Source organism: Taurulus bubalis, assembly GCF_910589615.1.
Source record: "Taurulus bubalis genome assembly, chromosome: 5".
NCBI classification, from domain to species: domain Eukaryota; kingdom Metazoa; phylum Chordata; class Actinopteri; order Perciformes; family Cottidae; genus Taurulus; species Taurulus bubalis.
The window spans coordinates 28,740,867-28,754,708 of record NC_136593.1 but is presented as its reverse complement, the minus strand read 5'-3'; the positions used below and the strand labels follow the sequence as shown (position 1 = coordinate 28,754,708).

At 41.9% G+C, this 13,842-nt stretch overlaps 1 protein-coding gene across 1 annotated transcript in view; it reads left to right on the top strand.

Annotated features, from left to right (window-relative positions):
• chchd6b (coiled-coil-helix-coiled-coil-helix domain containing 6b) overlaps positions 1–13,615 on the top strand; it is a 56,667-nt gene extending 43,052 nt beyond the window's left edge. Inside the window, exon 8 of the mRNA XM_079217820.1 lies at positions 13,350–13,615. Coding sequence (XP_079073946.1) covers positions 13,350–13,373 — 24 coding nt within the window. The 3' untranslated portion in view covers positions 13,374–13,615. The remainder of the gene's footprint in view (positions 1–13,349) is intronic.
• Positions 13,616–13,842: the final 227 nt, after the last annotated feature.

The window sequence follows — 13,842 nt, the reverse complement described above, 5'->3', positions numbered from 1 at the left end:
GCCACTACTTTAGAGGCAGCATTTCCGATGGCACGTCTCAGGTGGCGGGGCACTTACGAGTCGGCCCTCGTGTGCCACTAGTTTTTGAGGCATCTGCCTGTGTTAGAGAGAGCGGTGCCGCAACTTGCTTAAGGTCCTGGAAGGTATATATTATCAGAGCTACCAACTCTCACGGTTTCGCCGTGTGACACATGCTTTTGCATGTTTGCACTCACGCCACACAACCAATTTCTCACGGCAAAAAAAATTCTGATTTTGGACCGAGGCGCTTTCCCCTCCAGCACAAGTTCGTTCCAGACGCGTTCGTTCCAGACGTGTTCCAGACGCGCGTTCTACCTAGCTTTTGATCTCCTTTAAAAACCTCATTTTTTGTTATTTTATTTATGTGTTGATCTATTGTTTTGCTTTAAAAGGCTACTGTTTAAGCACTTTATTTGTTGCACTTTTTTGTTTGATAATGAAAAATATTTTTCCCTAAGTAATCTTGTGTCATTTTTTGCTGAACATAAATCATGAAGTGCTCTTAAGAATACAAGTATTAACAATATAGGTTAGGTTTCAGTCAAGAATTAGTTGAATACCATTGTAATCAAAATGTCAATCAACCTACTTTGGTCAAATCTTAAACACAGGTCTATTAATTAGGCTATATTGTGGTACATCTATTGTGGTAGTCATTGAGGCACAACAATAGTTTTCTGGTTGAATGTTTAGTCTAGAAGGCCGCTGTGGCAGGTGTTTGTGGCCACAGCTGTCATCGCTGCAGAATAGATTAAGAAGATGTTTTGGCGACTGCCTGCCACTATTTGTGGCTCTGGTGAGATGCACAGATGCACAGTTTAAGGATGTCAGTCGTTTTGCATTCATTTGCAAGGTTCTTTATCATTATTTTTAACAAGGCATCCAATACACATACATTGTACATTGTCCCTCTTGAACAAATAAAAAGAAAATTAAAGCTGCGAGCAGTTGTGAGCGGGTCCTCGCTTATCCCAGCACGTTTGGGGTAGCCGGCAGGTCGCCGACTGGCCTCAGAAGGAAACCGGCCAAACCCATGCATGGTCTCAACAAGAGCAGGGACCAGCAATTAATTTTTACAGTTCAACCCTGGCAGCGCAGTAGAGCTACTTAGGTTTCAGCATCACTGGCATCCGTCATGGTTCCAAATTACACGGGCGAAAGGCATGCTGGGAAAGACTGTCTCAGCGTTGGGCGGCGAACAGCTGTTTGTGTGGCGTGTCTTCCGATCTGTCTCTTCCTGTTTTGTTTTGTGCGCGAGCGTTACCCAGCATGCAATTGGGCGCTGTCATTTTTATTTAAATCCGATGCTGTTTGGCTGATTTCCTTTGGCCAGTAGGTGGCGCTACGACAATGTGAACATATACTGTGCATCATGTTTCTGTACGTGAAGAGGTACATTTAGTTTGGCCAGTAGGTGGTGCTAGTAGGTTACTATGAATATATTGTGATTTACTGATCAGGCCGGTTTATAGCAGGGCGGATGATATATGATAAATGGCACTCAGCCACCAGTACACCCCATGACTCACTTTCAACCAATGAGAATGGTAGATTTCATCTACCCGTATTATGAATATATGAAATAAATATTTATTTATTCAACTTAATCACTTGTCTTTAGTGAAGCAATGATGTATGCAGGCCTTGAGTTTGCCAATGTGAACATACACATGCATCTCTATGTGAAGTGGATACAAGGTCATTTAAATTGCCTGTAAATGGGATGCAGATTGGCTGATTTACTTTTGCCAGTAGGTGGCGCTATGACAATCTGAACATTTGTCATGTACATGTCCTCAGGCATGGACCAGTATCATGCATGAGGAGTATTGGGGTAATAGCATCATGGATGGAGGAGTTACAACAGCTTTCTCTCATATAGCAGTTAGCTCAAAGTAGGCGCGTCTTTGCGTCCCCGTAAACGTCAATTCCCAAAAGTGAAAACGCGCAAAGAGCACAAGCCATACTCCTGAGGGTCTTGATATCACTTAAGAACAGAATTTAAGTCGATTGTATGAAATTTGTAGGAGGAGTAGTATTTGGCGTAAATGCAAATATATGCTAAAATTAGCATAAATGGGCCGAAAATGGCAAATTGGCCGAAGTACTGTAGCGCCCCCTATTGTTCAAATCGGACGCCTGATTTATTGCAAGTTAGGGGATGCGATGTGCACATATACCCCAAGTTTGGAGTCGTTTGACCAAATAGTTTTAATGTTATGAGTGTTTAAAAACAAGACACGCCCCTAAGAGGTTGATTGCTCGATATCTCCTCAACGCAATGAGATATCAAAGAAATTCCAATGCAGTATTGATGATCCAGTGACATTGATGATAAATACTAAGTTTGGTATGAAACGGACCAAGCGTTTAGGAATAAACTAGAATAATGTGTTTTTCACAAAATCCAAGATGGCGGAAAATATTCATTGGCGGACTTTATGGGTCTGAGAGGCTTTTTTGTAGAGCAGGTGGAGACGGACATGTGTGAATTTTTTCAAGTAAAAAAAAAATTCTGGGCGAGGGGCGTCGCCGGTCCAACTTGTAGGGGGCGCTAGAGAGTCATTTTTTGGAACTTTTTTCCCCGGCTTTGATAGATGTCTATTTTCACCAGACCTGACAAACATTCCAAATTTGGTGAGTTTTTGAATATGAAAAGTCCCCCAAAAAGCAGTCCAATGTTAAAAAATAGGATCAGAATAATAAAGAATAATCCCAGCAATTTCAATAGGGTTCTCTCGGGACTGACTACGTCAGTCGCTTGGACCCTAATAATAAGAATCCCAGCAATTTCAATAGGGTCCTCTCGGGACTGACTACGTCAGTCGCTCGGACCCTAATAAATACAGTTTGTAACAGAAAGGGAAAATTAAGAGCACAGAACAGCCCTTTCTCTTTCACCAGGGCAACTCAAGGTTGTGATTCCATCACACCTACTGTCCGCTGTACTGTTGAGAGTGTTGGAGGAGACACTGAGCCCCATTAGAAGCCCATTGGTAGTTATGCTTAAGAAGATTAAAAAGCAAGGCCAATTAAAAAAATAACTTAATAATATCAGAGAAATATTTACTGTTGTTACAGTAAATATATATATATATATATTTATATTTATATATATATATATATATATAAAGTTGTAGTAAACAAATGTCATTATCTCTACATACAGTCATAAAAGACAATGACAAATAAGCATATTCAAATGTAGAACATAAACTAATAATGTTTGATTTCATATCATTTACAGGGTGGCAGTGCACATATCATTAATATTACTACTACTAATTATTATTAGTTCTGTTACAGTAGGATATTATGGATTGTATTCATTATAATAATAAAAACAAGCTTGAAAGTCTTTGTCTGTTGAGTTTAGACCAATGAATAAAAACCTACCTAAAACGTTTATTTCTTCTGATCCAGAGAGATTAAATTAAAAAGAGAGATTAAATTAATAAATGCATTATTTAAAGACCGATAAAGACTTTGTACATAACTTGTAAATGCATACCTGGCTTATTTCTCAATTACAGCACAGTCAATTATTTTTTTTGGTCTGATTTAGTAAGGAGTTAAAAAAATGAATGGCTTGATTAAAATTGACAAAAGAATATCAATTATTATGAAGGGGTTGTATGACATTCTTCACATTACAATACTTAAGTCTAAGTTAAGTCTACATAATACATATTAGATTTGGTTGGAGAAATATGAATGATGAGTTAAATTAGACAAAGAGGCAGATATTCGATTCAATAGATATTCAATAGCCAGAATACCAATCTTTAATTTATTTAACCAATATCAAAACAGAAAATGAATGAACGGCTATGCTAACGAATTACATTGCACAGTGGATTTATAAATTCAGAAAAAAAAACATTTTAAAAGAGAAACATACCTTCATGTGTTTACTCCTGACAAAAGCGCTCACACAAAGGTAAACTCCCTCTTGTGGCCAAATGGGTCAATAACACTCATCTTCAATATGTGCAGAAATACTGGGTTCAGAAGGAAACCTTGCAAATGAATGCAAAAACCACATGATGGAAATGCTACTTCTAGGGAGTACAACATTGACTACTGACATCCTTAAACTATGCATCTGGGCATCTCACCAGATGCCACAAATAGTTGTTTTTATTTGTATTTGATTATTGTTTATTCAAGTGTAAAAAGAATTGTACATGGTTGTGGCAAGCTGCCACAAAAACTAGTGGCACCTGGTGCCACAGGAAGTGCCTATACGAGGTGCCGGTGCCACGATTAAGTTGTGGCAATGCCGCAAAGTTGTGGCAAGCTGCCACAAAAACTAGTGGCACCTCTAGTTGCCACTAGTTTTTGTGGCAGCTTGCCACAAAAACTAGTGGCAACTAGAGGTGCCACAGGAAGTGCCTATACGAGGTGCCGGTGCCACGATTTGAGCTTGCTCCTACTGACATATCATGTATTACACTGTACGGACACTTTTCCATCCTGAAAGATCATGTGAGTGTTCATCAGGGTCGTAGTCAGCAGCAGCTGGAACACCTTTACTGTGAAGCAGCAGATGGAGGTTGGTTCTCAACCTCTTTTCAGCCAAATAACCAGCCAAAGCATTTTGGTTGAAAAGAATGGAAAGGCAGATTTAATATAGAATACATTTATATTTATATAAAATTCAGTTAATGAACTTACTTATATTTTATTGAATATTTATTAAATAACTATTTTTAAAAGATTTTTCAATGGATACTAATTTTAAATAGATTTTGTTGTTGTTATCTCACGTCCCCCCTTTGAGAACCACGGCTCTACCAGTGAGCAAAGCTAAGAAGGGATGCATCATCAAGTAAGGAAAAAGGTTACGCTATTTTTTTCTCCTATATTTGTTTATTGGCTGGAACAGAAAACAAATGTGGTTTCAATGTGAAGTTTGTATTCTTTGCACGTTTTTAAATATGCGTTTTACACAGCCAGGACATCTTGGTGCTTCCTCTTTCATGGAGCGGCTTAAGGTTCATGTACATATCACTCAATATATCAATGTGTTGATTGACAGAAAATCACCTCTCTGGGGATCGATGCTGGGCTTCCCCCTCAATGTTTATGCAAAAGGATTAATAGGAGAAATAACCAATAACTTGATTAATAATGGTGCGTTGTAGCCCCAGTATATGTTGAGGTTATGCAGCTATGATGGGCAACGTTCGTCTGGAGACAGGGAAGGTGTCAGGCGGTCAAAGAAAAAATAATTTAACAAAGAAAATAGTGTGTGTGTGTGTGTGTGTGTGTGTGTGTGTGTGTGTGTGTGTGTGTGTGTGTGTGTGTGTGTGTGTGAAATCACCAGTCTATAGTAGTGCATGTGTTTGCAGATGGATTCTGCTGCATTTAAGTGCTACTCTCTTAATGTCACCTCCTGTGTGTGTGTGTGTGTGTGTGTGTGTGTGTGTGTGTGTGTGTGTGTGTGTGTGTGTGTGTGTGTGTGTGTGTGTGTGTGGACTCGAGCTATCCCCGCCTTCTTCAAAACATTTCAGTTGACATTTTCCACAGCGGCCACTTTTAAGCGTAAACTAACTCAACAACGTTTTCTTAAGGAGCCGTTGATTTCTAAATGTCGCCACAGCATCTTAAGCTCTTCTCAGGCGACGGTCAGACCTCCATTCCCCGTGAAAAAGAAGTGCATGTCTGTAGTAATGACAGACCGTTTCCCCGTCTTCATGCACATCAAGACGTCTCCATTCAAACCTGGTCGGGTTGTCCAGAAGCTCATGGAAAAGAAGAGGCGTTCTGCCAGTTCCAGCTAAGAAAGAGGGGAGAATAAAAAGAGGGATGTGTTTTTGTAGCCGGGATGAAAGATGAATGGAAGGTGCCTGTCAATGGATGAAGATTGATGAAAGAGAGGAAGGGAAGGAAGATGGAGCTTAAGGGTGGCTGTCAGGGAAGAAGGGTTAATAGAAAAGTGTAAAAGAGAGATACAGTAGGAATGAGTAGAGGATGGAAGGAATGTAGAGAGGATGAATAAAGAGGAGAGGAGAGGGGATGACAGAAAGTATAGAAGGAAGAAGAAAGAGGAGAAGATGATCTGTCAATCACCACTGTGGGCTAGAAAGAGGAAAATAAAAACCTAAGTAAAGGTGTGTATGTTTATGTGTGGCTATCTGCAGCTGCAGGTGCTGAGCTCTGACCCGCCGGCTCACTGATCTGATAACACACACACACACACGCACACACACACACACACACACACACACACACACCGCTCTGTATATTCTAATATCCCTGTTATTAAAATCTGCATTATCGACTACCAGCACACTGATGATAGCTGTTGTGTGATTGCCTCGTCTGCACCAGCTGTAGTGCGGCGCCGTTCCTCTCCAATAATACACTACAGTGCTGTTATTGAGATTTCCTTCCTCATAGGTTTATGCCTCGGCCAAAGGCATTATGTTTTCTGGTTTTATGTTTGGTGAATTCTTATGTCTTAGCGATGCCTGAAGGAAGTTTCTTTAAATCTGGCTCAAACATCCCCTGAGACTAAAGGAGGAACTAATGAGGGCTCTGGGCGGAGCGATCAGTGGAAAAGGACACAACTTCTGTGGCTCTCGCAATAATCTATTTTAAAATCCTCCTCTCGGCAGAAAGCTTTTTAATTGTCTTGTTGTAGGATTTAGCCAACACTTCCGCACTCATGACTCATTTTCTATTGATTAATGCAGTGATTTTCAACCAGTGAGCCGTGAGAGATCGTCAGGTGTGTCGTGGGAAAATTAACAATTTCACTTAATCGGTCCCAAAAATATTATTTAGTTGCCGCAAATAATGTTCCATAGTTGAGCGTCTGAGCTGCAATATAGTGTCTGACCTAGTAATGAAATACTCTTCCATGCCAGTAGGTAGCGCAATACTTACCTACCATATATGCTGTATTATGTTACAATGTGACATTAATAATAATTACCATATATGCTGTATTATGCTACAATGTGACATTAATAATAATTACCATATATGCTGTATTATGCTACAATGTGACATTAATAATAATTACCATATATGCTGTATTATGCTACAATGTGACATTAATAATAATGACCATATATGCTGTATTATGCTACAATGTGACATTAATAATAATTACCATATATGTTGTATTATGCTACAATGTGACATTAATAATAATTACCATATATGTTGTATTATGCTACAATGTGACATTAATAATAATTACCATATATGCTGTATTATGCTACAATGTGACATGTTATAACTTTTTTGGTTGTTTGTGTGCCACAGGTTTTTTTATTGTAGAAAATGTACCACGGCCCAAAAAAGGTTAAAAGACACTGGATTATTAATACATTGACTATTTTACAGATTAGTCTATTGATCTAAACTATCCATTTCATTCATTTTCTTCCAAAAAAAAAGTTATTGTAATTGAGCGTCAAAATATGCACACAGTCCAATGGGAGCTTTGAACAACGCTCCCAGCGCTAGCTAGCTCTGCTGCTAGCTTGCTACAGCGGGACACTGACCGGAGGTACGAGCGGCTTGTAACGCGACTTTTACGGTAGATGAAGCTTTAAGGTAACTGTGACCTCATGAAGCACATTTTCTGTCATAACTCAAGAATTGTTTTGCTAATTATAACAATTCCACACATGATAGAAGCGATGACCCTTTGGACAGGCATGGATGTAAACGGCAGCTGGTTGGTGAACTGGTTTAATTCCATCATAGTGCTTTGGCAACACATTTGAAGCGAAACGTTGACATCTGCCTGTGTTGTGATATAACACACACACACACACACACACACACACACACTCACCTATGCCAGTTCACATATTTCTGTCTCTCCCTCACATCCATCATCTCCATGGCGAGCGCACCGGGCACATAAAGATTAGCCGTTTCCTCTCATGCCCCTCCTCGTCTTCCTCCCTCCTCTTCCTCTCTTAAATCTTTACGACGCTCCGTCAGCATCCAGCTGAACTTCTCATCCACGCTACTCCGGCCCGCTGGTCTCTGTAACATGCGATCGCTTCCTAAACTGTGACTCACGAGGCGTCGGTATCATCTCCACCACCGTGCTGTCAGACATGTTTTCATTTGGTCTTGTTCTGTGTACAGATAGCCCTCGTTAAAGGAATAGCTTCCTTCTGGGTCAATGAAAAGTACGATACATTTAGATGATGAACACTATTACCGTGGCATGACATTCTTTTGATAGATATTTAAAAAGTGACTGAGTCTATTTAAGATCAATCTAACGGCACCACAGGAAAGAATACAAACGTAAAGGACCGGAGATTAATCATTTGCACAGAAAGACGTGTCAAATTAAAATGAAATACAATGTCCCATACAGTGACACGTGTATTTAACCCTTAGCTGTATTAATAGATTAGGAATGCATGAGAGTGTGAGGTGCGAGTCGAACTGGGGACTTTGCATGAAAAGTCAGGGGATCACCAACGTCATCTGGGAACCTTAATTGTCAAACTTTTTCTGGCATACCATCCAATAGTTGTCCAGATATTTCAGTGGTGGACTGACCCCCGCCACGACATTTATGTTTGCCACTTGGTTTAACCCATGGGGGAAATCTGCCTTTAAATGATCTGATCAAGATGAAAATTATCTTTATATCAAACCTAGATGACTTTTCTTCAAATTCCATCTGTGACTTTACTCCATACATTAAATCAATGACTGCATCTTCAGCATCTGATGGATAAAGACAGAGCAACTGAATCTGATTGGCTGAGCCGCTATCTGGCTGAATGAATGGTGGTTTCTGCATTTAAAGGCTGAATCTGGGGACAACAGGAACAGATTTTGGTCTCGGAAGTGTTCTGGTTTCCATTTGTAGTCGGAGAAGTATTCCCTCATCACGTTTGAGCCGGCTGTGGTTGAATGTCTTCGGGTGAAGAGCAAAATTGCAATCTCTGAGCTTTCATCTGGTGATGATTTAGCTCTGTAGTGGTTCAGGATGAGCTTGTAAACAACATGATCGTACATGTCGTCTCTGAAATACAAGCCCAGTCTCACATCTCAAGTTGCTAATCGGAGTGTAGACGACGAGCAGCGCACGGAGAAGGAAGTCCTCTGGTGCTCCGGAGTAAACAACCAGCCAACGCCTGACCAGCACACAGGCTGAATGAGCTGCTACCATGGCTCTGTGCATGTAGCTAACTAGCTGACTGACTGATGAAGAGGCCTCCTGACTGCCTGACTGACTGACTGTCTTACTGACCGTGTAATCAGTTAAAGTTGTGTCTTTATTAAGCGGCCTCTGCCATCCTGTGAGCGTCTGATTGACATCTCTGCCCGGCAACGGTCTCCGTGCTTCCAGAGAGAGGCAGACAACTGAGCTGTTAGCGCTCAGCAGAGAAGACACGTATTGATTTTCTTCTTGTCTATTATTTTTGTTTTTCGCAGAGAAAAGGCAAGTGTGTGTGTGTGTGTGTGTGTGTGTGTGTGTGTGTGTGTGTGTGTGTGTGTGTGTGTGTGTGTGAGTGAGCGTCTCCTTACATTTGATGCAGATGTGTTTACATGTGTGTCTGCTGTCCGTGTTGGTCGTTACCTTCTGAACTCACCAACATGTTGCCTCCACAATGCTGCAGAGCAAAGTGGATTCCCGGCCAACAAACCAGGATCCATCTCCTCCTGCTCTCTAATTGGATGGAAGCTGGCAGGTGGACGAAAACACGCCTTAGTGTGTCTATATGCTGCGTGTCCGTGCTTCTGTGTGGACTAAATATAACCTCAACGGACCCTTTTCCATCTCAGCAAGTCGGTGATAACGAAGTGAAAGAGTTGGTTCCACTTTACACTTTTTGAACCAACATAGTGTACGAAGGAGTTCCAACTTGTGTGATAGGTTGAGAAAGAAGAAACGATTCCTAGAACTTACTCAGTCCTTCTGGTAGCAACACAAAGGACATTACATCCACATGCGTGACAATGTGAGACATCTTTCTTTAGATGCATGTTCTTGTAGTTTGTCCCAGCTGTTTGGTTGTCTCACTCTCAGTGGATTATATTTTCCAAAAGTCTGTTTCTTCTGAAACTGGTTATGTCGGATAACGTTTCTATTAAAGCTCAAGGTCAAGAGCGTGGCCTTTCAATGTTAGAACATGACTCATTGGTTCCACGTTCACCTTGAATCTCGTCCTCCACTCAAACAGCCGCTGCTCGCTCTTTGATTTTCTCTGCTTTTATATATATTGTTGCTTGCACAGATTTCCTGCAATCCAGCTTCAGCCCTTCTCTATGTGTGCTTGTCAAACGTCTTTTCTCCGATTTCTCCTCTACTCTTCTTTCTTTTACTTTTTTTGCAATGACCCTGTTCAAATTCCCCAACAATAGAATGGCAGGCGTCGTGTTGACCAATGAAGAGACCCCTGCCTGGCTGCTTCCTTATACTTGTATATTGTAACGGGTCCCCGTATATGAAGTGGCATGAAACTTACTGCTGGTGAATTGACTCCTTTATTTTCCTCCTTTGGGTCAAAATACATTCATTAAACTTGTAACCTATCACCACCGTAGGAGCTTTAGCCTCATACGGGTCCATTAAACTATCACTCTTTTTAAATGTATAAAGGCGCGTCGTCCGTAACCAGATCCGTAGCCGTACTGTCAAGCTCACATTCAAACATGAAACAAATCTGCGCTTCCTTTTACCTTTTCAAAATAAAAGTCTGATTTATCTATTAGAGAGAAAGTAGCATAAAGCCTCTATACATTCTTCAAACAATACAATATCATAAAAAGGAACATAAAAAGCAGGTAATCAACCCAAAACAATAAACCTTCCATGGGGTTATTTACATATATACTTGTAGATATAATTGGCTGCTAGAGCCGCCTCGCTTTTACGAATACAACAACAATCTGGCAGTGTTTTATAAAAAAGCGTCTGCTTCATATATTCATGGCCTGATCACCATCATGTGACCAACTGGTGGAGGATGTAAACCATTGCAAGTAATATCCTCATATGGTGCCATTGGGGCAGCCAAGGTCCCAGCACGGATCCGCCTGAGGCCATCACAGAGCGAGGGGAACCTCTAGGTGTCTGCGTCTGTAATGAAGCCTTGGAGGGCAGAAGTGGATGAACCAGGTTAGAGACAATCAGGGACAATCTAGTAAACAAAGCAAGGATCATGTCAGTGGTCAACTCTACGGCTGGCATCCCGTTGGTTGGGGAGTTCTGAGTGGTTTATTGCACAGAGCAGCAGAGGGGAAATCACACAGAAGCAGCCTGAGTGTGAGGAGACGGACTTAAGCTGGAGCAGAGGGAATCTATGCAAGCAACAATATATCTGCAATATCAATATGGCGAGCGCAAAGCAAGGGCTATTTGTATTTGAGCGCCACAACAGGGCTTTGAGGGAAAGCATTACAAAATCTGGACGTGAAATCAATAAGTCGAGCTCTCAAATTGAAAGTCAAGCTCTTGAGTGAGAGGAAAAAGCTCCATAGTAAATCCACTTCTCAATAAGAGATATTTTTGGACCTTCAGTCTACAACATCGAGCTAAAATGAGAAGTAGCTCTCAGTATGACAGCACCACAAACTGCACCCTCTGGAATGCCCATGATGTTGAATCACCTCTTTAAAACGGTTCCAAACCAAAGCTGAACATTACACCTCGGTGAAGGTAGGATTTATTGCCAAACTGTGGGATTCGACCTAATAAACAGGCGACTGAGGGTACATCTTAAATTCGGCACACAGACCTTGAGCTTGAATATTTGGCTGCCCTCCCAGCCCGAGTCGCCGTGCATAAAAAGCTTTTCCTGTCTTTAAATTATCCAAGAGTGGATGGCAGCAGTCCAAATGTGGACCTGGGGCTCCAGATAGAGCTGTGTGTACCGTTGAGGTGCCAGGGGTCAGTTTGAAGTTCAGGAACTACTTCGTACTCGATGCGTGAGACGTAATGTCCCATCACACTGTCGTATATGAGTCTGGCTACACCTGCACACACACCTGCACACACACCTGCACACACGTTAATGCCAGCACGAACTACGGCGAACGCAGTCGGAGCCTCTTTCACGCACATATGCAGAGACACACCGACTCACGTCCTGAGATATAAACCCTCTTGTCACCAGCAGGAAAACTAATACTTTTACTGGATGTACGGCGACGGCCCTGAGCAGGTGCATCGCAGTCTGTTTGGCGTCTGCCGTCTGCAGCGTTCTCGCTCAATACTGGACCAATTTCAGAAGATTTTCACCGAGACACGTAAACATTGGAAAATGCCAAAATGAATCTTTCATTTCTTGCAGAGGCAAATCATTTGCATCAGCTAAAGAAACAGCAGTACAGAGTTTACATTGTCTACTAAATGCAACCTTGACATGCACACGACAGTAACGACGAGTCTTCAATTCAATTGACATCATTACATGGCTGATGTTAATACCTGAGGCAATATAAATATCACACATAGAGAAGTAAAGCGCTAAATGACACGGTCGATAATAAACTGACCAGAGGTGGATCAGAGTGGACATTTTGAAACCAGATGAATTATTTGTAGCCCAGTTAAGACAATAGTCTCATTTAAGTAGCCATATAGAGTTCTTTAGCATTACCTATTACTCCAACCACTGCATCAGATGCAGGTGCACTCACACACACACACACACACACACACACACACACACACACACACACACACACACAGCTGCACACATGCTACCTCCTTCTGCTCCAAATTTGGCCTGACAAATACAAAATAAACCGTTTTAAGGGCTCTTTTCCTTTCACAGCTTCAGCCTCTTTCTCCTCCGTGCTCTTCCTCAGCAGTCTTCCTCGTCTGCTGCTGTCACATCAGCGCTAAGCGTCGGTGCCATGGCAACAGTACAGAGCCGCGATAAGCAAGCAAAAGGCACTTACAAGCTTTTGGATTTTAAAGTGGAATAAAGAACTCCTGTCTTGTTGCCATTCTTGCTGTCGCAACTCCACAACCGCAATATCGTATTGTACTAATAAACAGGTTCCTGGGAACGCCCCAAAATCAATCTTTTTTTCATCCCAAAATGAAAGTCTCTTCAAAGCCTCCTTGTAGAAATCCTGACGTGGTTTTCAGAGTCATCCACAGACCTTGAGCTGTTTCATAAAGAGATAGAGGCGATGCTTATATTTACTGAACTGACGTGTAATGTGCAGTGTGGCTCTGTGGCTGCTGTGTTTAAGGGATTGCATTTCCCATGATGCATCCTGACTTTTGTGTGTTTGCCCTTGGATCCCAGAAATGTAAATTCGTATTTTGATGGTTTCTGTTTTCTCCCCTCCCCCCATTTGTGTCCCTTTTTTTTTAGAGCACACTGACGAATCATGGCTGAGAATCCCAAAGGAAGCCGGAGGAGAAGAAGTCCAGAAGCAGAGACCGTCCCTCTGTCCATTTATTTATTCTCCATCACTGAGTGACCCCTCCTCTTCGCCACTCAGCGTCCTCCTTGCTTTCTGAGTGTATCATCTTGACATGTCACTCCACTGTAGATGTGTTGATTTATTGTGGTGTTGCGGCGGCACGCCTCCGCCGGCGCTGAAATAAAGCCGGTGGTCCGGCGGTGATGAGACTGCAGGTCGTGTGTCCCGTGTGAGTGTCGGCGCTGCTGATGGCATCCTCATGACAACGCGGGGCCGAACGGGTGGGTTCATTAAGAGAGAGAGGCGGGAAAGCAGAGTGAAGGAAATGAGGGTAAATGAAGTGGAGGACACCTGAACAGGGAAGTGTTTATAAATGAATATGTTCTCCCACTGCAGTGAACACATGTACATACGTGTCGTCCTGCAAAGGTGCTCGTGTGA